We start from the raw sequence: 26,964 nt of genomic DNA, 5'->3' as shown, positions 1-26,964 counted from the left end.
TATTAAGAGCGTTCTGTTTTCTGGAAATGAAGGATTTTCTATCAGTCCAAAAAATCCTGGTTCGAAAATAAATTACAAATTAAGTTTTCCGCTTCTTTTAATGTATTCTGACTGTGGTAGATGTGAGCAATTTAATGCAATCATCTTGTCAGTCTGCCGAGTTTTAGCGCCATATTTCTTGCTCCCCTTTAATTCATATTTATCAACTAATTATTTTGAGTTTGAGGGAACCAAACAACATTGCTCCATAAATGGAAATAACTTTTTAGTGGGAACAACATCGCGGCAAACTGTCTTCGATATTTGCCAAATAAGTTGACAAAGTAGCTTTCAACTGCTTCCTCAAAAAGCGTTTATATTTTCCATTACATTTATTGTTGTTAATTGGGAGTTACGTTTTAAACAACATTTCGATTGGGTTTGAAGCGTGAATTTATTGCCAAGTATTTCTTAGTTTCTTTCCTCAAGAACGAAACAACTAATCGATTTTTCGGGTGCAAATTAGACAATTTTTGCATAATTTACTTCATAACAAGAACGCGCCCCGGGTTATACCGCGAACTTCCATTTATTACGCCGTGTAAAAACCGCTGCCAACTTCTGATTAATTTTTTCTTCCAGAAAAGTCGGAATTTTGAAACTTTTTATCATTTAACAATTTTTTAATTCATTTATTCGTTTACTGTACATGGTCGGGTAATTGCTAGAGTAAAATTATAAAGAAGTCGCATTAGATTGATTCCATCACTGAATACTATCCCGCTTTCTAACGCTCTGCTAAAATTGAAGAAAGGTAGATAAAAATTGATTTGAAAGTCTAAATCAAAATGGCTGTTGTTCTCGGCGAAAGAAATAACGCTTCCGTAATTGCTCCCAACAATGGAAGCTCAGATTATGACTATGGGGGCTCTGACCTTGCTAATTACTATTACTTCTGCCCCGATTCTGGCCCCATTTTCTGCTCTTTTATTTATCTCATTTTCGTGTTAGATCTCATTTTATTCCTGGTTGTTATCGCCCTCAACTCATTAACACTCACGGCAGTATATTACTACTGGGTAAGTTTGGTTATTCTGTTGGGTTATATCAGCCCCCCCCCCCCCCACCTCCTCCCCCACTGTTGGTCTATCATCCGCCACAACTCTTAATATTTTTACACTTTAAGCGTAGCGGCAATCCCACCTTCTATTAAGCTACATAATGCAAAATTGATACAAATACATAAGATACATAAGCTACATAATACAAATCCATAATTCATACATAAAGAACTTTGTTTGTTCGAATGTTGAAGAAAACGTTCGTTCACGGAGAAGGGCAGGAACTGCAAATGTTCGCACATAGCATAGCTTGAAATGTTAGCTCAAACTGCTCAAACTATGAATAGGCCTTACCGTAGCGATATTTGATCAAGGTCTTATTACAATTCAAATAATTTTTACAATTCAAAGAATTTGAATTGTGAATTGTATTGGGGCGCTGTCTTTTTTTAAGATCTGTTCACACGTTTTTGTGATTTTTGAAGTCAAACTGGAGTAGTAATTTTTGTCGCGCCGAAACAGGAAATGGAGCGAAAAATCGAGTGGTTTTGCGGCGAGAAATTTATTTGCTCTAATTTTAAAGTAGAGTGAGAAAACGATGTTTGAACAAAAAGTCGCTTTCTCGCTAGTGGTTTTTTGTTCACATGCGGCAATTTCACTTTGATTTTTACTGTTTTTTCGATTTTTTAGATTGGATTTTTCTAAATGGTTTTCCCAATCCAGTTGTATTTCATTCTAGGCCCAGTTTTCTGTTAGCAGCAAATTTACTTTTCTCGCTACTGTTTTTTTTGTACTCGCTAGCGGCATTTTGACATTGATTTTTTTGTTTTATCTGAGTTTTTAGAAATGGTTTTCCCAATTCACTCATAGTCCGTTCTACCAAACTTGTCGCTATCTTTCGTTTTTTGTTGTGTATACGAATCTGTTGACTCTTAACAATTTTGCCTCACAATCGGAAATTGAGAACGTTTCATTAGAACTTTGTTTTATGGAAATATATTGAAAACAGGTTTCTGATCTAATAAAGAAATTTTTGTAAATTACTTCTCGCAGTTTGTATTCAAAATTTGTCAGTTTTGCAATATAACTCAATCAACGTGTTAGCAGTATTTGTTCGCCACTGGTTCTTAACTTTTGTGTAAATTGTATTTGAGATCTTTTTTCTGTAGAAGGTCCTCGGAGCTCCCTTTTCATGAGCAATGTGCAATTCAATTACTGTTGATTTGAATTCAGGAAGACAAAGGTCTCATTTTAAACAAGTTTAATTCCAGTTCAAAAAAAAATATTTTCCTTGCATCAAGTCTGATTCAGTTTTAACAGAGCACAAAATTCTTGATCATCAAGGTCTACAAAAGATCACTGTGAAATTTGTCTTCCTAGCTCGACCTTTAACATTTAAAATGAAGTACAACAAACGTGTTTCTAATAAGCTCAACCAATGGGAATAGGTATAATCAAGAGAGCCACAATTGCATGAGACGTCAACCTTTGTTTTGCAGTTACGATGGGAATTCAATTTGCTTCCTGGGAAAAGTTTCGCCTTGAAAGAAAAAAGCCATCAAAATAGATTAAATTGCAAATGAAATAAAATTAATCAAATAAAAAATTAATAAATTTGTTCCTGAATCCACAATGGGAATGCTTCTAGCTCGAAAGTATCGGTCTTTATCACATGACAATTTTTCGGGTAAAAACATTAGAAAAAATTGCATATATAAATTTTTCACTCGAAACTAGATAATTTTCTTGTTGAGCATCACAACTTTTTGTGCGACTTGAAGTTTTACCTGTTTTATGTAAAATCACGCAAAGTTTCAATGTTCTTGACTCTAAGTTTTTTGTGGAAATTGTAAATATCACGTGCAAACAAACGTAATTTTGTGTGAAGGTCTCCACAAGTAAATACAATTACCCAAAACACGGTCACAACTTTTGAAAGCACATGTTCCATTAAAATTGTACAGATCATGCGTGACAGAGAAACAATTTTTTTTCAATTTTTTGTACCGTTTCGTGTTTCTACTCACCAGCTGTTTTGTTTATGGTCAAACTGGTCAAGTTTACTGAGAACCCTTGAAAGCCACCATACTAGAGAGGTAATTTACGCTTGGGTGACGTAACTTAGATTTCCACACTTAATCAGACGAAAGACTCATGAAAGCTATTACAATTTAAAATTTTATAACTTTTCAGGAGAAAAAATAATAAAATTGAAGTCCTAAAGTGAAAGCCTTGAGCAGCTGCTTAGAAATCAAAATCTTATATTTAAAATAATCTCAGAAATATACGGTACAATTTTGTATCAGTCCAAAAAATCCTGTTTCTAATAAAAAAATAACTTAAAAAGGTATGCCGCTTCTCTTAATGTGTTTTGACTGGTGCATTCAAGTAATTTATTTCAATCATCTTGTCATTCTGCCAAGTTTTAGCGCCATATCTCTTGCCCCTCTTTACTTCATATATATCAAGGAACCAAGGAACATTGATCCATAAAGGGAGGCATCTTTTTGGTGGCAATAACTTCGCTAAACTGTCTTCAATATTTGCCAAAGAATTTGACAAAGTAAAATTTAACTGGCTTCCTCAAAAAAGCATATGTGTTTTCCATTACATTTTCATTTGAGATTTACATTTTAAACAACGATTTACATTGGCGAGCTACCTTTTAGACATTGGGAGTTATATTTCAACTGGTTGGAAGCGTGAATTTATTTCCCAGTATTTGCATATTTTCTTTCCTCAAGAAAGAACCAACTAATCGAGTTTTCGGTGCAAAGTAGACCATTTTTGCATTTTACTTCATAACAAGATCGGTATCCGGGTTATACAGCTAACTCGCATTTGATACGCCATTTAAGAACCGATGCAACTTTTTTTGATTAATTTTTTATGTCCAAATTTTGAAGTTTTTAACAGATAATTCATTCACTGTACATGTTCGGGTATTGTTGAGTAAAGTTAAAGAAAGCGTTTGATTCTGATTACATCAGGGAACATTCTTCCGCGTCCTAAGGTTCTGTTATATAATACGAAAAGTAGATAAACATGATTTGAATGCCGGAATCAAGATGACTGCTAGTCTCGGCGAAAGAAATAACGCTTCCGTAACTGCCCCTGACATTGGAAGCTCAGATTATGACTATGGGGCTCTGACTTTGCCAATTAAAAATACTTCTGCCTCAATTATGGCCCCATCTTCTGCTCATTTATATATTTCATTTTCGTGTTAGATCATTTTCATTTTTTTCCTGGTTGGTATCGCCCTCAACTCATTAAAACTCACGGCAGCTTATTACTACTGGTTATGTTTGGATATCCCGTTCTGTTGTGTCCACCAATCCCCACGTCTTCCGGAACTGTTGGTTTATCATCATCCACGACTCTTAATATTTTTAAACTTTGAGCGTAGCGGTTAGGTACAAAATCCATAATTGTTAGACGTTGAAGGACAAAACTTCGTTCACGGGGAAGAAGGGCAGGAGCTCTAAATGTTCGCACATCATATAGCTTGAAATTGTAGCCCAAACTTTGAATAGGCCTTACCGTTGCAATATTTGATCAAGGTCATATTTTTTCATTCCTTGTTTAGAGGTCTTACTTTGATATTTGACCAACTATCAGCATTATCCCTGTAGAAACCAAACTAGTATTAAAAAAGTGACAAACAATTATTGCGTTCGAAGCGAAGCGTATAATATCCATGATTTTTGAGGCCAAACTTGTGGCTATCTTTCGCTTTTTTTGTGTACAAATCTTTTGACTCTCTAACTATTTCTCTAACTATTTTACTTCAGCATCGGAAATTGAGAACGCTTCATTAGAACTTTGTTTTATTAAAAAAAATTATATTGAAAACGGGTTTCTAATCTAACACAGAAATTTTCGTAATTTACTTCTTACAGTGTGTCTTCAAGTTTTGTCAGTTTTTGCTCTATGAGTCAGTCTTTGTGCTAACAGTTTGGTTTCTTTTTGTCCAAAGGTTCTTAATTTTGTAAATTGTATTTCAGGTCTTTTATCTGCAGAAAGTCCCCGAAGCTATTTTTTTATCTCCAATGTGCACTTCAATTACTGTTGATTTAACTTCAAGAGTACCAAGTTCTCATTTCAAACAAAATTCATTCCGCTACAAAAAATATATTTAACTTTCCTGTCATCAGTTTTAATTTAGTTTTGGCTCACAGCACAAAATTCATGATCATCATGATCTGTTAAAAATGACTGTAAAATTTTTCTTCCTGGCTCTATGCCTTCAACATCGAAAATGAAGTACAACAAACGGGTTTATAATAAGCTGAAGAAATGGGAATAGGTATAATCTAGAGATCCACAATTGTATGAGACGTCAACTTTTGTTTTGCAGCCACGATGGGAATTCAATTTTCTTTTTGAGTAAAATTTTGCATTAATGGAAAAAAACCCCCGCTACTGCATCAAAAAGATAAAACATTCTTCCAATAATTTGCAAAAAAAAGTTTAAAAAGTTTGAATACATTTTGTTCTTGAATCTGCAATGGGATTTTTTCCAGCTTGAAGGTATCGGTCTTTATCACACGACATTTTTCGGGTAAAAAAGACGAAAAATTTGCATATTACATGTTTGTTTTTCTACTTAGACTACATGAACTTCTCGAGTTGAGCATCACATTTTTTGTGCGGCTTATTCGAATTTTTACTTGGTCTTTCATGTAAAATCACGCAAAAATTTCAGTGTTCGTGAGCGTAAATCTCATTTGGAAAATATAAATCTCACATGCAAACAAACGAAATATTGTGTGGTGGACAAAACAAGAAAAAGCAGTTAATCACAAAAAATACGGACTTAAATTTTTCAAGCACGTTTTTATATAAAATCATAGATCATTGATCATGCATGACAAGGAAAAAATGTTTTTGGTTTTCTCTGCTATTTCGTGTTTCTACTCACCGGCTGTTTTGTTTATAGTCAAACTGGTCTTTTAACTGAGAACGTTTCATTATCACCAAACTAGAGAAGTTATTGAAGCTGGAGTGACGTGACTTGGATTTCCTGAATTAATCAGACTGAGCATTCATAAAAGCTATTCCTATTTAATAATCTCATGATGTCAGGAGATTAACTAATAAAAATGGCCTGCAAAACAAGCCTGGGAAAACGGGTGTAGGGTAAACGAAACGATGGCAGCGCAATAAGACCATATGACTGTTCTCCGGAACTAGACAGAATCTACTAACTTGCCATTCTGAGAACCAGATATTTGTATCAGTGTTTTTGTGTTTTTATGGGCAAAGAAGCCGACCTTTTTTGTCCATTTCCCTGAACCAATAAAGGTAAATGAAAACTAATCGTTGGACATACTTTTCAAAATTGCTCGTCTAATTTTATCAAAGAACTGGTTGCTCCTTCTGTCTTGAATGAGTGTTTTTAGCAGGAGATTGAAAATGAAGAGAGAGTGGAACACGTAAGACAAAATTCAATGAAGTCAGTATATTGGTAATTTTATTTGTCTCAGCAGTCGAAAAAGCATCATCTGAAGTGTTTCAATTGTGTCCATTAAAGATCAATTGTAAATAGTTAAGTTTGCCATACTTAAGACAATATGACAAATGACAAATTGACCTGTCCGTTAAAGTCGCCTAAGACATCGTTACCTAAATTGAATCAAACAAAAATTTCTTATTGCCAATATATTAGCCTCCAAAGTTTTGAATCACTTTTCTAATTGATTAATTGAAATTCTGAGTCTCAGGTAAAAGAAAATTGAAAACGAAAACTATAATCTTTTTGACTTAACATAAGGAAAAAAATGTTGTATTGACAGTTTGTGATATCAGAGATATGTTGTAATTTACTTTCTACACAGTGATCTGTACAAACTATTGACGTTTAATGAAGTACTTGAAAAATTTGATTTCCATTAAGACGGATCAACAGAGTAGCAGGAACAAAACCTTGCAAACTTATTATATAATACAAATTTGCTGAGACATAAAGCTAAAATTGCCGTCGAGGTTCTGAGACAATGATGGTGTTATGTTAAAGTTTGTTGATAAGATAAACACTGCTGCTTTAAAAGTACTGTTTGTCAAATTGAGTTAACCAAATTTTTTTTACCGATTCTTGCTGCTTTCTAAAACTCTTTATGCTGCTAATCACGTGCGAAATATACATGTTGAAATTGAGTAATTGGCTCATTGAATAAACTCGGCCTCCTGTTCTCCATTGTGAAAGTCATTAATTTTTTAGGAGCCAGCTTCACAAATGGCTGTCTTTATACTCCGGTTTCTAAACGTTTGTGATTCCTAACACCTCTGATAGTGATCATGAACCGATCTGTATTAAAATATTTTTGCTGTGGCTTGTTTCAACTAAACGAACAAGGTTGGTTGCTTTTCGTATGGTTTTCGTTTACCAAACATAGTCATTTTCAACTACTGTTTAATGTTGTTAATCATATTCCATCTTACTTGTTTCTCGAAAGACATAGTATAATATGATTCATTCCTTCCAAGAGGATGAAAAAGACTTCAAAATTTTGTGACAACTTCGATTCAAAAGTAGTTTAGTTAAAATATTTTCCTAAAAATTTTTGTCAACCAGGATGAAATTTTAAGAAAAACTTCAATCAAGCATTGATGCTTCTGCTCATCTTAAATACATGGCAGTAAAAAAATAATTCGCATAAATCGTTTAAAAAACGGAAGAAAATATTTGTTGAATTGCATTTTTTAAACAGATGTGGTTGTTATTAGATCTATTACCTCCCCCTTCGTCCCCTCGTATTTTCAATAAATTTGAATTGCGGATTAAATAACTATATTTGGGAACTGTAACCCTTGAAACGTATAGATGTGATTCAAAAAAAGTTAGAACAACTGACGGGTTTGAGTAAAATTTTTCTAAAAATGATCATTTTTCGGAAACAACAATTTTTTGCTGTTCTGGCTGTATGAACAGATTAAAATCTTTTCTGAAGGTTAAAACAATAGGTATCAAAGGAAAAGAAGAAACTTCAAGATATTTCCTCGCCTTTTCCCCACTTTCTCTGTAAGGAAACCTGACAGCTAGAGGAGAAACCTGTCAGCGCATTGAAATTCAAGGGAATCTGGAAATTCCCAGTTGCATCATCTACGTCTGTCACGTGATGCCAAAGTTCAATTAGCTTTGAAATGGAAATTAGACTCGATCTCTCATAAAACTGATTGAGTTAATTCATCCATTTAAGGCTCCTAGATCGATTGTGATGTATAATATAGTGACTTATATATACATTAGTAATTCATCTCAATTTTTCCTCTCATTTTCAAATTTCATAGCCTATTTCGAAACGGGAAATGTCTTACCGCAGAAGCGTGGCTGCGTAGCCCTAACGCGTCATAAACGCAGTACCTCAAAAATAGCGATAGCTAATTTGGCCGACAGGATTTTTAGCCGACAATCAAGAAATGAGTTTTGTGGTTGACCACCAGAGCGCATGCCAATTGTCTGGCTGCATGGACGAACGAGATATTTTGACCAATCAGATTTTAACTGTCGGCTCAATTTCTCAATCTTTCTTTGCCGCCTGAACTTCTCGAATGTTGTGCTAAACCCCCTGTCGGCCAATATTATTAGCTACTCAAAAATGTTACTCACTACCTATCTTTTTGATCATAAATCAAGACAAAGACTGCACACCGTAATTGTTTCCTACGAAGGCGCCGAGTTTTAGAAATATCCACACATCAAAAGGTAATTTTAGTCGGGAATGGTATTTCCTTATTAGGGTGCAAGAAATGAAGCTGATACAAAACGCAAAAGTAGGAAAATATTTCACAAGTTATAATTTTCGTTATACTTTGAACTGACAATGGTAATTCAAAGCACAAATTCTCTCAAGCCTGCATTTTGTACTTTTTTATTTCTGGTAGATTTTTGATTAAAACAAATGTCAACAAATGAAAAGCTTGATATTTACCGATGAAAGCAACTTTGATATTTATATAAAGAAACATAAAAAATCCGCGGCTTTGATGCCACTTCAAGCAACAGCTATATATATGTTTTTCAAATATAGATATTTAAAGAAAATAAGCATAAACTGAAGTTTGAAGGTTTATAACAACGATTATTTTATTGCGCTAAGTATGTTGCCGCAATTGACTTTATTCAAAAAACAAGCAAGACTCATTTATCAGAGGTCATAGATACCATTATATGATTGCTTGCTTAAACAAAGCAATTATCTGCGATAGGAAGTAGTTGTATAGTTGTAACTATAGTTGGTACTAAGTAGGGAAAAGGAAAATTTTCTTTCCATCTAATTGGTACCTGCGGAACCGTCTCTAGAGTATCTAATAATTTCACGCAATACTTTAATTATTTCTAGATGTAATTGCCCCATCATAGCTCTAGCCCTAGATTTAATTGCCTTAATCAGTTTTAAGAGAAAAAATAGAATAAGAATTTGTACATTTTCTTTGATGAATCGCTACTAATTATAAAACTCCGCCGTTGATATTGCCTTGCTAACTATAAACAGAGCCATAATGTACAACGGTAACCATATGTAACAAGAAGGACTCGCTAGCGTAGAATGTTCCTACTTTTTGTACAAACACAAAGCATTACATCACTGAAATATGAAGAACAATGCAGCACAGTTTTTGATCATGCAAAGAATTTTTCAACAGGAGGATGAAAAGATTTAATTTTAAGAAAATTGACATGGAATGGAATCACTTTTAAAATTTTAGGCCGGTATTATATTCATTGTCTGTGCTGTTCAGTTTTTAGTTAAGATCATAAACATAACATAGCCGGCAAATTGATAAGAAAATAGCTGCATCAGTAGTCCCGGGTCGAGGTGTCACCGCCATTCAACGCAAAATTATGTAAGATAAGCGGTTAATGCGGAAATTTTTGTAAGATAAGCGGTGAATGCGGTGAAATTACATAAATCAGGCGGTGAATGCGGTGAAAAAAACTTTATCGTCTGGTAACGCTGAAATTACAAAATTCAACCGCTGAATTTAGCGGTGAAATTACATAAATTCACTGCTTCGAAAAAAAGTGTCCAAATTTTGTAAGATAAGCGGTGAATGCGGTGAAATTACATAAATTCACCGCTCAACTTAGTGGTGAACTTACATAAATTCACCGCTTAGAAAAATTGTTAAAGATGTTTGAGATCAGCAAAGAATGCGGTGAAATTAATGGTGAGTTTGAAAGGAATTGTTAGATTTGCCTTCCCAACAAAACTGCCCCTTAACCTTACATCTTTTTGACACTTTTTCTAAGCGGTGAATTTATGTAAATTCACCACTAGAGTAAGCGGTGAACTTACAAAAATTCACCACATTTCACCGCTAAAATATGTAATTTCACCGCTAAAAATTGCAATTCTTACAAAAATTCACCGCGCATGTTTTGCAGAAAGTAGAGTGAATTCGATTTATATTCAAACAAAAAATAATAGAATTTAGTGAGAGATGGCGCAGTGGAAGAAGAAGTGGATGACATGCAGGAGGTGAGAGGTTCGGAACCTTGTAAGGGCGGTGAAATTACATATTTTAGCGGTGAATTGTGGTGAATTTTTGTAAGATCACCGCTTAGTCTAGCGGTGAACTTGCATAATTTCACCGCATTCACCGCATTTCACCGCAAAATTATGTACGAAATTTGCGATGAAAAAACTAACTTTTCACCGCTTATCTTACATATTTTTGCATTTTTTTCTTGACCCGGGGTCGAACAAAATCTCAAAAAATAATGAAAAAATACAGACAAAGAGAAATCTCAGTTTTCTTTCTTGATATCATTACTTAGATATAAGTCTTTTGAAACTGAGGAAAATCACTTTTGCACATTGGAGATTAAGACAGGTCGCTTGTCAAAAAAATAATCACGCGTATGAGCAAAAAAATCATTACACTGAAAATGAGAAATGACGTCTTGTACGCGATTGTAGAAATTTCAAGAAAAAAATTTTAAAACTAGCTTGAAGTGATATGGTCGTAAGAAACAGTTAGGTAATGATTTTAAAAAATCAACAGGTGGCAAATATTAGCTTGCTGCTGCAACTAACAAAAATGTTGGGAATATTCAGGTCTAATTTTGTTTTGAAAGACAGTTTTTATAGCTGAACAGATTCAATGAGTAATTTTCTCAGATTTTTGTAAAAATCTGAAAACTATTTTTACGAAAAAAGTTTAAAAAGTAGAGATATAGAACTTAAAAAGCGTCCTATTTTAAAAAACAAAAACCCAATTGTCGTGTACAATAGTTTTTGCATGTATTTTGTAAACACAATTTTTTTGCTCGATTTATTGAGGAATGTCAGTAGGTTGAGGTAAAACTAAGTAAATTTCTTGAAAAGAAGCAATACACCTTATTTGAGAACGAACCAAAATTATTAGTGTGTCTATTCAAACTTATTTGGGTAAAAGCCTCTATAATTTCAAAAAATTCTTGGCATATTTAGGGAACTCTTTGAATGCAGTTTTCTAATAAACATTCAAACACTATTTTGGTAAATTTTAAAAGTTTTAAATATTCGCAAATATTAATCAAATTGCATCATCTTTGAGTCCAGGAAACTCACAAGAAGAAAACGGATTGAATAGAGAAGCAAAAAATTACAAACTGAACGAATGTGGCGCAAAATGAGACAAAATTATACAATTAATGTATCATTACATTTTCGTTTTAAAGACCTAATTAAAAAACCTAAGTACTTATTCTACATGTTTTCATGATGGCAAATACTTGGAAAAGTTCAATTTCACTCCTAGGAAATATTACCGACAATGCTGGTCTGGGAAGCTCTCAAAAACGTCTAATTAGTGTGAATATAAAAACTATCACTTTGTTTGCACGGTGTATTCTCAAAAGGATACAAAAATCAACGACTACCCGAGTCGGAATCGGATGTTAATCTTGCAAGATCTTGCAAGAATCTTGCAAGAATCTTGCAAGATTATGCATAATCTTGCAAGATTCTTGCAAGAATCTTGCAAGATCTTGCAAGATTAACATCGGCTTGCAAGAATCTTGCAAGATTAACATCCGTCTTGCAAGATTCTTGCAAGATTAACATCCAAAACTTGCAAGATTCTTGCAAGATTAACATCATCTTGCAAGATCTTGCAAGATTAACATCGTCTTGCAAGATCTTGCAAGATTAACATCCTTTTGCAAGAATCTTGCAAGATCTTGCAAGATTAACATCGCGTCTCGACTAGGGTATAAACGGGATCAAAGAAAAAGATTTAAAAAATTGTTTCAACTCAGATTGGAAACAAATAGCGAAAAACATTTGAAAATGCAAAACTCCTAAAAATGCCGAATTGCGGCAAAAAACGAGTTTATATTAAAATTATGCCAAAACTAATATTGAAAATGGGTCAAAGTTGGCCAAATTTTTGTGTCGCATTTTGCCAAGAAGAATTCTTGAAAATTTTCGTGATATTCTAGAGGCCAAGAGCTTTGAAATGGTTAATTTTATATAGTCTGGAATGAGCTCAAAAAATACTAAATTTTCTGAGCAAAATAGAGAATAGCACAAAGTTCTCCCATTTTCAAGAAAAAAATGTTGCAACAAGACCATAAGGGCTAAGTTGATCTCACGAAACGGCAAAAAGGCAATCAGTTTCCATCGGAAGTAATCGTCTAATACACCATAAATGATGAACATAAAGAACTCGAATAATATTTTTGGCTCCCATGGACCATGCCTTGTCCGCTCTATAGTCCGAGGTACGGTTCATTTAAGGGCAAGTAACTGATTAGTCAAAGGGTGTAATATCTAAGTAGTGTAAACATAAATTTGGAGAAATTTCGTCGAGTAGCCTTTGACATTCAAAAACTCATTATTATTTGTGAAAATCCCAGTCGAGAGGTTTGTCATCTGAACAGATTAATACAGGCGAGGTTGAGGGAGGTAATTCCTCCTCCTTAATTACATGATCGAGCACACTAAATTTTGCTTGAATCTTTTTACGGGTGAAGCCATGGTCTTTTCATACCCAATATCGGTCAACTGGAGTCTTTTAATGCCCAGTATTGGTTGACTGCGGTGTTTTAATAAGTCGACGCATGGTATTTTTATATCACATTACTGATCAAAACAGACCCCTTAATTTAGTTCACATTCTCCCTTAATTTATGCAGTGGATTTTAACTCCCGCAAAACTAAGCTACTTTTGCACAAATCCGTCAGTGTTCACCGTAAATGGCTCTCAGGGCGATTTCGTGGACAAGACTGACGATACAAACTGACCTACAATGACAGAATTGCGTAGACGGATTTTCTGTTTTTTTAATTTTCTCTAATTCACTTATGTTTTTTAAATGCACAAACATCCCCCATCCTATAATTGAGATGAAATTATATAATCAAGGGCAATTAATGCTGATTTGCGCAAATCACGAAATCTAGTTACTCACACCGTCAAATCTAATTACCTTTGCCTTTGAAAAGCACTTATAACACTAATCCGACAGCGTATTTACCAAAGCGCTTTGTGGACAAACTTTTCAACTTTCCAATTGATTACGCAGATGTGCCAAATGGAAATGTTTGGCCAGGAAATCAGATACAGAAGCGTTTGCTAGGCTAAGCTCCGACAATTTTTTGTGCAAAAAGGCGACCACAAATGAGAGAAGCTTTGTTGGTAATCTTTTACCAGCCAGGGTAAACTGAGCAATTTCCATCAGCCAGAGTTAATTATCAAACTTCGAAAACTGTCAATCATTGGCGACAAAGTTTGCTAAGAAAACAATCATTTAGCAGCAAACAGTAAATGTGAAGCCGAACAAAACAAAACGAAGACTAAGAGTAATTATGAAAAAGGCGTATTCAAAAATGGTTAACAACGCACACGATCTCTAAATTGACACATGATCTTTTTATGACTAATACGACAACCCAAAGACTCTTCATCGATCTTTTGTAATCAATTTTTTTGGTCAACAAATGGTCGGTTTTCGACTTTTATTGTCATTACAAATAAACTTTGACACATTGGTTGGCTCATGATAGACCTCGAACAAGGAGCTGACTCATAGTTGACCGACTAATAGATTTGATGCAAATTCATATCATTGCCGTTAGTGGTCGATCACTGTTTTTTTGTATCCGATATCGGTCAACACGGTCTTTTCAATATCGGTCCAAACGGTATTTTCATATCCAATATCGGTCGTCACCGTCTTTTCATACCCAATATTAGTCGTCACGGTATTTTCATGCCCAATATCGGTCGACCGGTTTTTTCATACCCAATATCGGTCCACACGGTCGTTTACCCAATATGGGTCAACACAGTCTTTTCATACCCAATATTGGTCGACTCGGTCTTTCATGCCCAATATCGGTCGGCACTGTCTTTTCATACCTAATATCGGTCGACACGTTATTTTCTTATCCAATATCGGTCAACAGTCTTTTCAAACCCAATATCGGTCGACACGGTCTTTTCATATCCAATATTTGTCGACACGGGCTTCTACCCAATATGGGTCAACACAGTCTTTTCATGCCCAATATCGGTCGACACGGTCTTTCCAGGCCCAATATTGGTCGATCACGGTCTTTTCAAACTCAATATCGGTCGACATGGTATTTTCATATCCAATATCGGTCAACACGGTCTTTTCATACCCAATATTGGTGTTCACGATCTTTTCATACCCAGTATTGGCCGACCACGGTTTTTCTTACCCAATATTGGTCTGCTACTGTCTTTCCATAAGTTGTCTTCTCAAACAGGCACGTCATTACGTTTTGGCGTACCTTAAACAATTTGAGCTGAATCTTAAATGACCGAAGAATAGATCTGACGCAAAGTCATTTCATTGCCGATAGCGGTCGATCACTGTTTTTGTATCCAATATCGGTCAACACAGTCTTTTCATACCCAATATTGGTCGACACGGTCTTTTCATACCCAATAATGGTCGACACGGTCTTTTCATACCCAATGTTGGTCGTCACGGTCTTCTTATACCCAATATCGGTCGACACGGTCTTTTCATACCCAATATCAGTCCATCACGGGTTTTCATACCCAATATCGGTCGACACGGTCTTATCGTACCCAATATTGGTCGACCATGGTTTTTCATACCCAATATTGGTCTATATATTGGTCCAATATTGGCCTAATGTCGGTCGCCACGGTCTTTTCATGCCCAATATTGGTCGACCACGGTCTTTTCATACCCAATGTTGTTCAACACGGTCTTTCCATACCCAATATCGGTCAACACGGTCTTTCCATATCCAAAATCGGTCAACAGTCTTTCCATACCCGATATCGGTAGACACGGTGTTTTCATACCCAATATTGGTCAACACAGTCTTATCGTACCCAATATTGGTCGACTCGGTCTTTTCGTGCCCAATATCGGTAGACACGGTCTTTTCCTACCCAATATCGGTAGACACGGTCTTTTCATACCCAATATTGGTCGACCACGGTTTTTTCTTACCCAATATTGGTCAACCACGGTATTTTCATACCCAATATCGGCAGACCACGTTATTTTTTCATTCCCGATATCCGTCAACTAAGGTTTTTTCCTAGCCAATATCGGTTGACGACGGTTTTTGCATATCCAATATTGGTCTGCTACTGTCTTTCCATAAGTTGTCCTCTCAAACAAGCGCGTCATTACGTTGTGGCGTACCTTAAAAGTGACTGATTATTCCAGGTCATTTATTTTTTCCACGGTGTTGATGAAAATTGTTTGTATGTGATTTGAAAACATCTGCACACTCCTCGCGCAGAAGGAATGTTCAACGTACCATAGTTGATGGCAAGCAAACATGTCTGATATAATAGAAACTAAGGCTGAAAGGATCTCTGGAAAGGCCAATGATAGAGGCTGCAAACAAACAAAAATGAGGGTTTCGATTTTAGGATGTGGCGGAGACATTAAGATTATACTTTAAAGTATATTTTCATAAAAGATAGTATAGATGATCCGAGAGGTTTCTTATTGAATGTTTCTTTTAATGAACAAAAATTTGTTTAGACCTGATGTTATCACAGCGTAATCGATAAATTCAAGGTCCCAAAAAACCGCGGAAAAATCGGCTCGATAACTTTTTGATGTCATGACATTTAACAAAAATTAGCTTGTTGAATTTTATACCGTGCTAAAAACTTTATTTTGACAATGGACACTATGTTCTTTTGGTTTAGCTGAGTTAATTTCCCTTTTCCTCTTGAGTTATTCCTTTATTGGATAAGACCTTGATTTTTACAATTAAATTGGCTGTGAAAAGAATTTTGCGTACTCAAATTTGGTTTTAGTTATCGATAATACTGTTATACCAAAAAACTCAAGTAAGTGCAAAAAACGCGCAAATGTAATTTGCCAAAATTGCAAAAGTTTGTAAAGAAAAACCATTCCTATTCACTTGGGGCTTTCAGATTTCCAAACATATGAAAATGTGGATTTCGCACAAAGTTAATTGTTCAAAATTATTCACAAAAGAGATAATTGCATCACCATTTTCGTCTAATTTGGAGTGGGGAAAATCCGTGGACTCAGTATCAAACAACACATAAGCATATCATATTGAAAAAGGTGATACCTTTTGCGTGTACTTAGAGTAAAAATGATTCGTTTAATTGCTCCTGGTTTATGTTTTTAATCACGAAGCAAGGTGAACTAATTATAGGTAGTCTCGGATAAATCTGATTATTCTGCCATTAATTTTTTACGCGTACGGCAAGCCAACCTAACGTGGCTGCTGGTTTCGTTCATTCAGGAAAAACAAAAAGCTACCGTTTTTCTGCGTCTGCTGCTCTTAATTACACATTTTAAACATTTTGATTTGACTGTCCACTGAATTAGTTGGCTTTAAAAACCCAAAGACTATATTTGAACTGAACGAAGAAAATAGAACATGATGTTTATGCGGGAAAATAGAACAAGATTCGTTAAATAAAATAAAGAAAATTGCAAGTTGTATCACTAAAACAGACATATATACAATATAATACCAAATGAAATCAACAAGAAAACGTTATTACTGACACGCTATTGGAAAGCACGGTTTGCAACCCAAATGATTTTGCAGCCCAAAATACCTGATAAAATGCTTATCAAAAAAATTTGACTTTCGATGATACGCGTTGATCAGATCTTAATTTTTCGGGGAGCATTTGAAATCCAGTTGGCACTGTTCAATGGCGTATCAACATATCTTTTTTGGTGGTTAGCAGAAGTTTGGTGATGTTTCAACCCTGTATGATTACATTATGAAGAGAAAACCCGAAACTTTTTGCTGATATGAAATGGCTAACAATATCGCCAAACGAGTGCCAACCACCAGAAATTGATGAAATTCTATTAATTGCTTGCATGGCAATAGTCTGCTCATAGAATATGCTGCAACATTGAGTAATTTGTTTTGTCATTTTTCTGATATGAACTGACCAATCAAACTCTTTTTAGGTTCGTTCCAATGATTCTTGCCAAATATGATTACCCGTACTTACCGCCAAGTCAATATCAGTACTGGGCAAGTCTAAATGCAAGTCTAGGTATCAGCACTGATTCAGAGCAATGATCATAACACATTTAAGACTTGTCAGACTTGGCCAAGACTTGCCAAGTCTTAATCCAAGACTTGGCCAAGACTTGCCAAGTCTTAATCCAAGTTTTAATGCCCGAAAAAAAGGTCAAAAATAGCCGAAAAAAAGGTCAAAAATAGCCGAAAAAACGTCAAAAATGGCCAAAAAAGATCAAAAACAGCCAAAAAAAACGTCAAACATTGGCTCTGGAGTAAGTTTATATTGAAGGACATCTGTACTTTGCACGGGCTGATTTGTACTTTGCACCAGAATAGGGCTATCATGGGAACCCTCACAGTAGCACCCTTTTGACAATTTTGCCTCGGTTCAAGTTCGACATTTGGTTGATCTAAAAAGTACATAAATTTGGTGATTTTGGTTATTTTAGGGGCTAAACGGCTGAAAATGGATCAAAACGGCTCAGAACACCTGAAATAACCTCAATAGACCATCCCGGAGTGCTAATAAACACCTAATAAACAATTTGGTATGCACCCGGCATCATTTTTAGCACCCCGGGAAAGTGCCTAAAAGTAATGCCAACATCGTGGCACGTTGCGAAATTTTTTTGAATTCGAAATTTTCACTCGAAAATTTTTGAAAAGTTGGTTTTGACTTGGGAATCAACTTGCAAGTGTTACCCAAGTCTTGACCAAAACTTGTCAGACTTGTAAAACTTTTTTTAAGACTTGCCCAGTACTGAAAAACGAAATACGACTTGGTTTTAGACTTGCCCAGTACTGATATAGACTTGGCGTTCGGTACGGGTATACTAAATAAACGCTCAAACTCCGTTATCTAAATTGTGATAGTTCTGATGATAGAAAGCTCTGTCATGCATTATCTAGTAATTGTCAAGGCAGATAATGAGGTCCATCTAATAAGACCCATCTAATTGTCAGCGTCGTAAAAAGTGAAAACATTATTGCCCAAAGTTTCCAAACAACCTGTAATTTGACAATAAAAATTCAGTGTCAATCCTGATTAAAAAAACAAAGGAGCTCGAAGTATGAGTGAGAGTGGTCTTGCAAAAAATATCAAGAAGCTCCTTTATATTTAGATGGAGCTTTCCGCGTCTTTTTTGCCATAAAACTTATGGCGGAACATAAAGTCCGAACTGCTGGGATATTTTTGCGATTAATTTTTCAATACGTGGGGATTTTGTCGAATAGTCTGTCTTTGAATATAAAATATAATATAATCTTTGAATATAAAATATAATATAAAATTTTGTGAAAATGTTATTATTGACAAACTTTGATACAGGACTTTGAAATTTTTCACAGCTCATTTTCAGAACCTGTGAAACTGAAGTAGTGAAACTGTTTTATAATAATTGTTTGCTCAATAGAGCAGAAGTTTTGTCAGTTGAATTGCAGAACTGGTCAGTTTGAATTCAATATCAGAGGAGGAATTATTAATTGCTCCCCAACGACGCTCGTAGCAATTAATGTAAACTTGTTGGTCTTTTTAATGCAAAGTTTTTACTTAGCGGGTTTTGCGCTTCTCTTGTGATTTTTTCACGCTTTCATTCATTTTTGAGTGATCTCTTTTGCTCTCCCTCCGAAGTGAATCTTGTTGCTAAGATAAAATCAATTGCAGCATATCAACAAGAAGGGCCTGATAGCCGAGTGCGCAGTGCACATGGTGAGGGATCGGGAGGTCCGTGGTTCGAATCAGGGCTTGGTTAACTAATTTTGCACCCATAAAGAAAAATTTATCTAGGTTACAGTCCCTGAATTAAGTTGATCGCTTGTCTTTCGAGAGCAATTCTTTCGACAATAGTCGGTTTATTTTAAAATGAATTGATTGTTGTAAAAATGTACTCGACGAAAATGAGTAAGAAGGCTTGTTGCACCCGAATTTATATCTTTGACAGAAGATATAAATTTTAACAATTTTTTTCAGGTTTAGGTCATAGCAGAGTTTAAGATTTGGTATTTGATTAATAGCCGCACAGCAATAGCTGGGGCTATTATTGGCCTTCTCTCTGTTTACACATGTTCATCAAATTTGAAGTCAAATTAGAGTAGTGATTTTGGTCACATATAAACATGAAGTGGAGCGAAAAAGCTGGTGGCTTTGCGACGTGAACATTTTTAAAGTAACTATTTTAAAGTAACTATTTTTAAGTAGAGTGAGAAAATGAAGTTTGAACGAAATTTCGGTTTTTCGCTGGTGATTTTTTGTTCACATGCGGCAGTTTCACTTCAATTTTTACTGTTTTTTTTAAAATTTTTGGGATCGGTTTCCTTTCTAAAAGGTTTTTTCAATCCATTCATCGTTCCTTCTACGCATAATTTTTTGTTCGAACCAAATTTCAAATTATCGCTATTGGTTTTTTGTTCACATGGGCATTTTGACAATGATTTTCTGTTTTCAAAACTTTTCCGATCAGATTTCTCTAAAAATTGTTTTCCCAATTCACTCATGGTCCGTTTTAGGTCTAGTTTTTTGTGTAGTCAATAAAATGTCTTTGAATTGTACGTCCTGCTATTTTTTTCAAGACTTTTGTTACGATCATATGACGTCACAAACACTTCAAATCTGCTTTTTGTTCATACGTTCATTCAATTTCAACTGAAGTGCGTGCGAGTGGAGCGAGTTTTTTTTACAATTCAAAGAATTTGAATTGTATTGGGGCGCTGTCTTTTTTAAGATGTTCACACATTTTCATGTTTTTTGAAGTCAAATTGGAGTAGTGATTGTGGTCACGCCGAAACAGGAAATGGAGCGAAAAGCGAGTGGTTTTGCGGCGTGAAATTTTTTTCTCCAAATTTAAAGTAGAGTGAAAAAACGGTGTTTAAACAAAAATTTGTTTTCTCGCTAGCGGTTTTTTGTTCGCATGCGGCAATTTCACTCTGATATTTACTGTTCGATTTTTTGGATCGGATTTTTCTCTAAATGTTTTTCCCAGTCCATTCATAATTAATTCTAGTTTTTTGTTTCAACAATTATCCATTTCTCGCTAGTGGATTTTTTCGCATGTGGCTTTTTGGCACTTACTTTCTGTTTTTTTTTATCTGATTTTTTTAGAACTTGTTTTTCCAATTCACTCATAGTCCGTTCTAGGTCTAGTTTTTTGTTTAGTCAATGAAAAGTCTTTGAATTGTAGGTCAGGACTTGTTCAGCTATGTTTTGTTCATTCAATTGAATAAATTTTTGATCACACTCGACTTACCTCACTCTCAAAAAAGACTTCCTCACTTTGAAATTGACTTTTATTTACTTCAATTCAAAGAGATATGGTCAAATGGGAGTGTCACTCAAAAAGAAGATTTTTTGATAGCAACCAATAGAGGCAGCAAAAACTTACACATATTTTTAAGCAAAGTATAACATATCAGACTTCCATGAATAGACGGTTTTTTGTTCTGTCTTACTGTTTTTTGACTGCAGATCTGCGAAGCTATTTCAGGTATTGTCTGGCAATCTACCAGTTCTCCTCTTTCAAAACTTTGGTTCGTATCCATTAACAACTTACACGGTTCTCTTGCCCAGCTCCGAGTTTTCTTAAAAATTTGATAACGCCGTAGTACAAGTCATATCAAAAATTGTCTCCTTAACCTGAGCTAAAATTTTAAAGTTGGTGGTTTTTAGAAAATGATATGCTACTGAAAAAAAATTCACTTATTCCTAGATGCGACGTAACATGCAGATGGACCAAGTTATTTTTAATAAAAATCTCGTATGTCATATTTTATATATCAAAAAGTATGAACGATTCTAATTAGATATGACATTTTTGCTGCGTTTTGTGTTCTGGCTCTTTTCTGTTATAGCTCCTCGTGTCAATTTTCACCCTCGTGTCAAATACATAAAAGCATATTATTTTGATGTCATACAATCACAGTCAAATAAACACAAACGCCTTTTTGGAATCTAAATTTTTTTGAAATCAACGCGAATGTAAATAATTACAATTTGCATAAAATGTAAGCGGCGGTTGAGTAAAGTGTTTTTTATCGTTCGGTTTTTGCCTTGTCCAAGAACAATTTTATATATCTACTTAATTAATTGAGAGCAAAATTTTTTTATTTAGCTCTGATGACGACATATTCAAGTATCGATACGGAAAAAAAAATTTCTGTGGGGGGGAGAGGGGTTAAAAACAGATTGGCTATATAAGGCTGGGGGCTATAACAGAAAATAGCCCTATTACCGTCAAGAAACTTATAAGCTTTTGCTTCGTATTGTCTTTCTCACTGCACACACCAAGTGCAACCAATTTTAAAAGCATCCCAAATTAGAGTACTATAGGGTAATTTTGCCCGACTTTAACAGCTGAAATTAACCAAAATTTTCTGAAAATTTATTGAACAAAAGAAATTTTTTTAATTTTACCGTGCAAATTTCAAGTTAAAGTTAAGTTAACGAATACCTTAACATAAGTTTGACCTAAACTTAAGTAAACTTAACTTTATTTATTTTGTAACCTGGGCATAAAAACTAGTTCTAGATGCTCAATTAGCAGAGCTTATATGACCTGCTGCGAACTGCTTTCATCCTTAAGCAAGTTTTAATGACTTGTTGATTTTTCTAGGTATGCAAAATTGAAACATATCATTTGCTCAAGTGCTTTTTTGCTCAGGTTTCAGCTTTTAATATTTAGATTATAAGGGGCAAACATGTTAACGAACCATTTTTTACTCGTTAGGTATCCTACTTGTCGTAAATTACAACAAGAATTCTCGACCTTGTAATGCAACTTAATATCGAATTTTTAATGGTGTGACCATTAACTGTGGTTCTTTATTAGCGTGAATTCACATTAAAAAGTTATTTTTTAGTCAAAACTCTAATATGCCTACAAGTTCACAATTTGATGTTTTAAATGTATTTAAATTAACAGTTCGAATTTTCAGTACATTTCATTGGATAATGTTAAAACACTCTCGAAATGCCCCAAATTTTTTTCTGAAATGGCTAAACAGGCCGAAATGCGTTATGACCAGGCCAATACAGCCATGATCAGAGTAATTCAGGCAGCAATCAGGCATTATAAGAATTTAGCTAGTTTTCAACTACACAATCTCAATCTCTTGAATAAAAAGAGGCCACGATTAATGAACGCACTTGTTTTAATAATGGCTGTGAGTGCTTATTAAATATTTGCAGCAGATTTCAGTGCATATCAGTGCAATTCGATCCAAACATTTTTGGAACATTCGGCTATTTTCATGGCACTTCTTTGGCAATTTTAAGATAATTTCTCCGCTGTTCTTTAAGAAATGCCCAAACTTTTTTTTTCAAACAAGTAAATTAATAATATAAACGAAAGGATAAAGTTTGCATGCCTTCAGAATAATCAGGAATATTTATTGAAATAATCAAAACTAGACATTAATATTCTGGTTATTAATTGTTGTTACCCAGTAAGCTGTTCGTTTCACTATACATAAAAATAAGACACGAATGATTCTAACTGTCTATCTATTGGAAAATTTTCATGCTGACGTTGCAAAAACTCTGTTAAAGTTCTTCTGGAGAGAGTTTTGTTCTCCGTCGCTCTTACCTTAAAGGGTAACTTATTCCATTTTTGTATGTTCTCCAAAATCAAAGATCTTTTACTCTGCTTAACATACTTCTGCGTTCTTATTATCAGCTGTTTTGTCCGTTTGTTTTGTTTTAATTGTAGGTGGTTTGCACATGTTTCTGATACTATCCACTGATTCAAGTATGTGTAGAGTTTCAATATACTAAACTTTGAAATAGTTAATTCAGTTGGTAGGTCATGCGATTAGAGAAGGATGTCACGACAGTGATCGAATTTATGACGCATATAACACACTTTTATGCTCCAATTATTCGGTCGATTTATACGCTGTATGTTTTTGCTGACAACGTTTGTAAATAAACTCCACTGAATGACAAATCAGACAGGTCTAAAGACTTGAAAACTTGCAGCTTTACTTTCGAAGGTATGATTTCTTACCAGATACAGAGAGCGAATGGCGGCCGCCAATTTTTTTGAAACTACATTCAGATGTGCTTCAGAAGTCAATTTTGAGTCAAGGTGTATTCCTAGATAATGACAACACTCAGCAGATTTTTTCAAATTTTCGTTAAAAATAACTTAATTCTAATTCGTCTCTGGTGCAAAAACAAAGTAATTCTGTTTTATCAGCATTCAAAGTGAGTTGATTTTCCTTCAAGTAACTGTCCGTCTTCCTTAAAATATTTTAAATTTTTGTTGCAGTTGTTTCTCCTGGTTCTTATCAACATAAATTGCCAGAATCGTTTGCAAATTGAACAAGCTCAAAGTCATCTTTGATTTTTTCTGAAAAATCGTTAACGTATAAAAGAAAAAATAGGGGTCCTAATACTGTGCTTTTCGGTACTCCATGATTAGCGAAAATGTGTTCTGAGACCTCGGTGCCTATTTTGACGAATTGTGATTTTTCTTCGAGGAAAGATTTCAATAAAATAACTGCAGGCTCAGAGAAGTTGAAGCACTCTGCTTTTTTAAATATTTTGTGCGAAATGGAATTGAATGCTTTTGCAAGGTCTAAGAAAATTGCTGCAATGTTTTTCCCAATTTCAAGGTTTTCTGTTACTATCTCAGCGAAAAACAAGGCTGCATCTGTTGAAGATTTTTTGTTTTGGAATCCAAATAGCTCTTTATTCAACAGATTGTTTTTATTATGATATTAAGTACAATGATATTAAGTGATCCATCATTTGAAAAAGGAGAAGCTTCTCAAAAAACTTAGCAAAAGTTGGTACGACCAAAAATGGTCGATAGTTGCACACGTGTGTTGTCGATCCTTTTTTTGTGAATTGGTGTGACATATGCAAGCTTTAGAATAGGTGGGAAGACACTGTTTTGAATACATTCATTAAAAATAAAGTGCAGATGAGTACCAATTGCGTACTTTGCCGCCTTTAAAGCCCACGCATGGAGAAATCCTGGTGATTACTGTTTTCTAAACTGTCAATGGTTTTGTAGAAGTCAATGCTCTAAAATTGATTTTTTCAGCACAGTGGTCCAACTTATGGACATTGAGACGAACGAAATCACCAGAATATTTGACCATTTCCGCAAAAGATTTAGTAAATGCATTGCAGATTGCTTGTATGTCAACGGCCTTGGCTCAGTCTCTTTCAATTTCAGACACATTAAAACCTTGTTTGTGGTTTCCTAATTTTTTATTGATGAAATTCAATTTCTGCTTCGATGTTTCACATTGCGTATAAAAATCAACAGCATATTTATGAAGTGCATCTCGTGTCGAAATAAAACTGATGTCGAAATAATTCATTGAGATGCTATTGCAGCTTCTGTGGGGTTGGAAGAATAAGTTAAGTTGGAGAGAGAGACCAGGGGAGGTACGGGACCAGGTGAGGGTTTTACTCCAGGAGGGGGGTGGGGGTTGGCACATTGTAATAAATAAACCAGTCTTTTTGTTTGTCACCTCGTTTAGCGTTATTTTCTTTACGTGCTAATACATTAAAACTCCCTATCAGTTATAAACATTTAGGAACTGCGGACACCTCGCAACTGGGTGATAGTGAGTCTGGCGATATCGGATTCGCTGCTGGCCCTGTTCCAGACAGTGGAGACATTCCTGAGACCTTTCTACGTCGGATGGCTCAGCATGGTGACTGCACTTCCTCAAGTGTTTGTCCTCAGCAGCTATCTCCATCTCATACTCCTTGCTATGGACAGGTAACCGTCATTACCAATACAACATCAGATCAATCCCACTCTACCTCTTCTTTCGTGTATTCTTGCGTTTCATGAATGGTTCATCCATGATTCCTTGGATTTCATGCTAGGATCGTACTAGGACATCGAGTATGACCAGTATCAAATTATATATGATCCTTGTATGAAATCAAAGAAGTTTAGGGTCTTTCCCATTATACCCCCCCCCCCACCCCCCCACCCAGCTTAGTGATCTGATAACCTATAGCCCCCCCCCCCAATCATGGTAAATATTCCATAATGGGGGAGCTATATTTTCATGGGGGGGGGGGGGGCTATAATGGGAAAGACCTGAAATTTCAACCCGGGAGTGAGCTGATGGGGGGGGGGGGGCTAAGTCGAGGCCTAAATTGACTTTAATTAGGCATTCGAGTATGGACAAAGTCTTTTCATAAGTCGAGCCAGATTCGTTTTGTGACTCGAGCTTACTTCTGTTCATATGTCATGTAATTGCCCAGACTAACTTAGCCCACGGACAGAGGGTCCATGAGATTCTAAGTCACAACAATTCGAGAACTTCAATTGTACAAGATCGGAATTCGCAGAATATATTATTAGAGCTAATTGGATAATAATGCAGGGGCAGTACCGACTTTCCGAGAAAATTTGTCAGGTCTTACACAATAATGAAGTTCTGACAGACGTGAGATCTTGCATGGCGTGAATCGCTTTTCTATAAGAACTCAACCAATTAAAATTTCTAGCCAATCTGACCCTAAAAATCACATTCTTTTTAATTTTATAAGCAACTGAAAATGCTCATCAAAAAGTAGCACCAAAGCACCTTCAGTTTTTTGTTCGGTTTTTCTTTTTCGAAAAGTATCGTTTGTTATGTTTGTCAATATCCTCCCTCATCTTCTCAACCCTATTTTTTCTACTTCGTCGACTAAAATTTTGGCTTTACCTTTAAATTGTTCAAAATTTTGCGTGAAGTGAAATTTAAAACATTGAATTACTATTTTTCATTGGTAACAAATGCCGCGCCATAGCAATGTTATAAGCGTCTCCTTCGTATTTTTGTGCATATAATTTCTCCCACACGAGATGAAGAAGCAGTATTCATCAGTTCTGATTATTTATTTGACAAGTGTTTATTAACATCTTACAAAATCTTTTGGGAAGATACCTCAGCAAATACAGAAAAATTGTGTTCAGGAAAGGATAAGTATCTTATCAGATCTAACGTCACTGAAATTACAACTAGAAAAATAATTTTTCTTCGAGCTGATAAAATTAAACCAGATTTTCTAGCTTAATTTTAATCGCATTTTAATCGCAAATAAAATTACAGCTAGAAAATCTGGTATAATTTTATCATCTCGAAGAAAAACAGATTTTATAGTTGTAATTTAATTCGCGTTACATCTGATAGGATAGTTATCAACTCCTGAACACAATTTATCTGTTTTCTGGAGCGCATTTTTCGAGCTAAAACATTATACCAAATATTTTTTTCTTAGTAGCCACAACATGTACTAATTATAAAAAATTGGAATTTTTTCAATGACTCGGCAGCTGCATTGTGTGTGTGATACTTTATTGTTCCCATCCACTAAAGGGAGGAGGAACTATATACTCAAATAGGTTTTTTTTGTTCAGTCAATTTTGACCATCGAAGGTTTTTATTGCTCTTCATGAAGCACTGCTGCTTTCTTGTTAAAATTAAATGAT

General features: G+C 35.0%; 1 protein-coding gene across 1 annotated transcript; it reads left to right on the top strand.

Annotated features, from left to right (window-relative positions):
- Positions 1 to 25,254, top strand: LOC142358165 (uncharacterized; the record flags this gene model as incomplete). Its single annotated transcript, XM_075409625.1, has 2 exons — positions 1 to 1,058; positions 25,067 to 25,254. Coding segments are annotated over exons 1-2 (419 nt in total), but the record flags the coding sequence as incomplete, so codon positions are not given.
- Positions 25,255 to 26,964: the final 1,710 nt, after the last annotated feature.

This window comes from Convolutriloba macropyga, unplaced genomic scaffold (genome assembly GCF_964194025.1).
Source record: "Convolutriloba macropyga unplaced genomic scaffold, txConMacr16.3 SCAFFOLD_1985, whole genome shotgun sequence".
Classification (NCBI taxonomy): Eukaryota; Metazoa; Xenacoelomorpha; order Acoela; family Convolutidae; genus Convolutriloba; species Convolutriloba macropyga.
The sequence above is the reverse complement of the archived record's forward strand: the minus strand, read 5'-3'. Positions and strand labels throughout refer to the sequence as shown.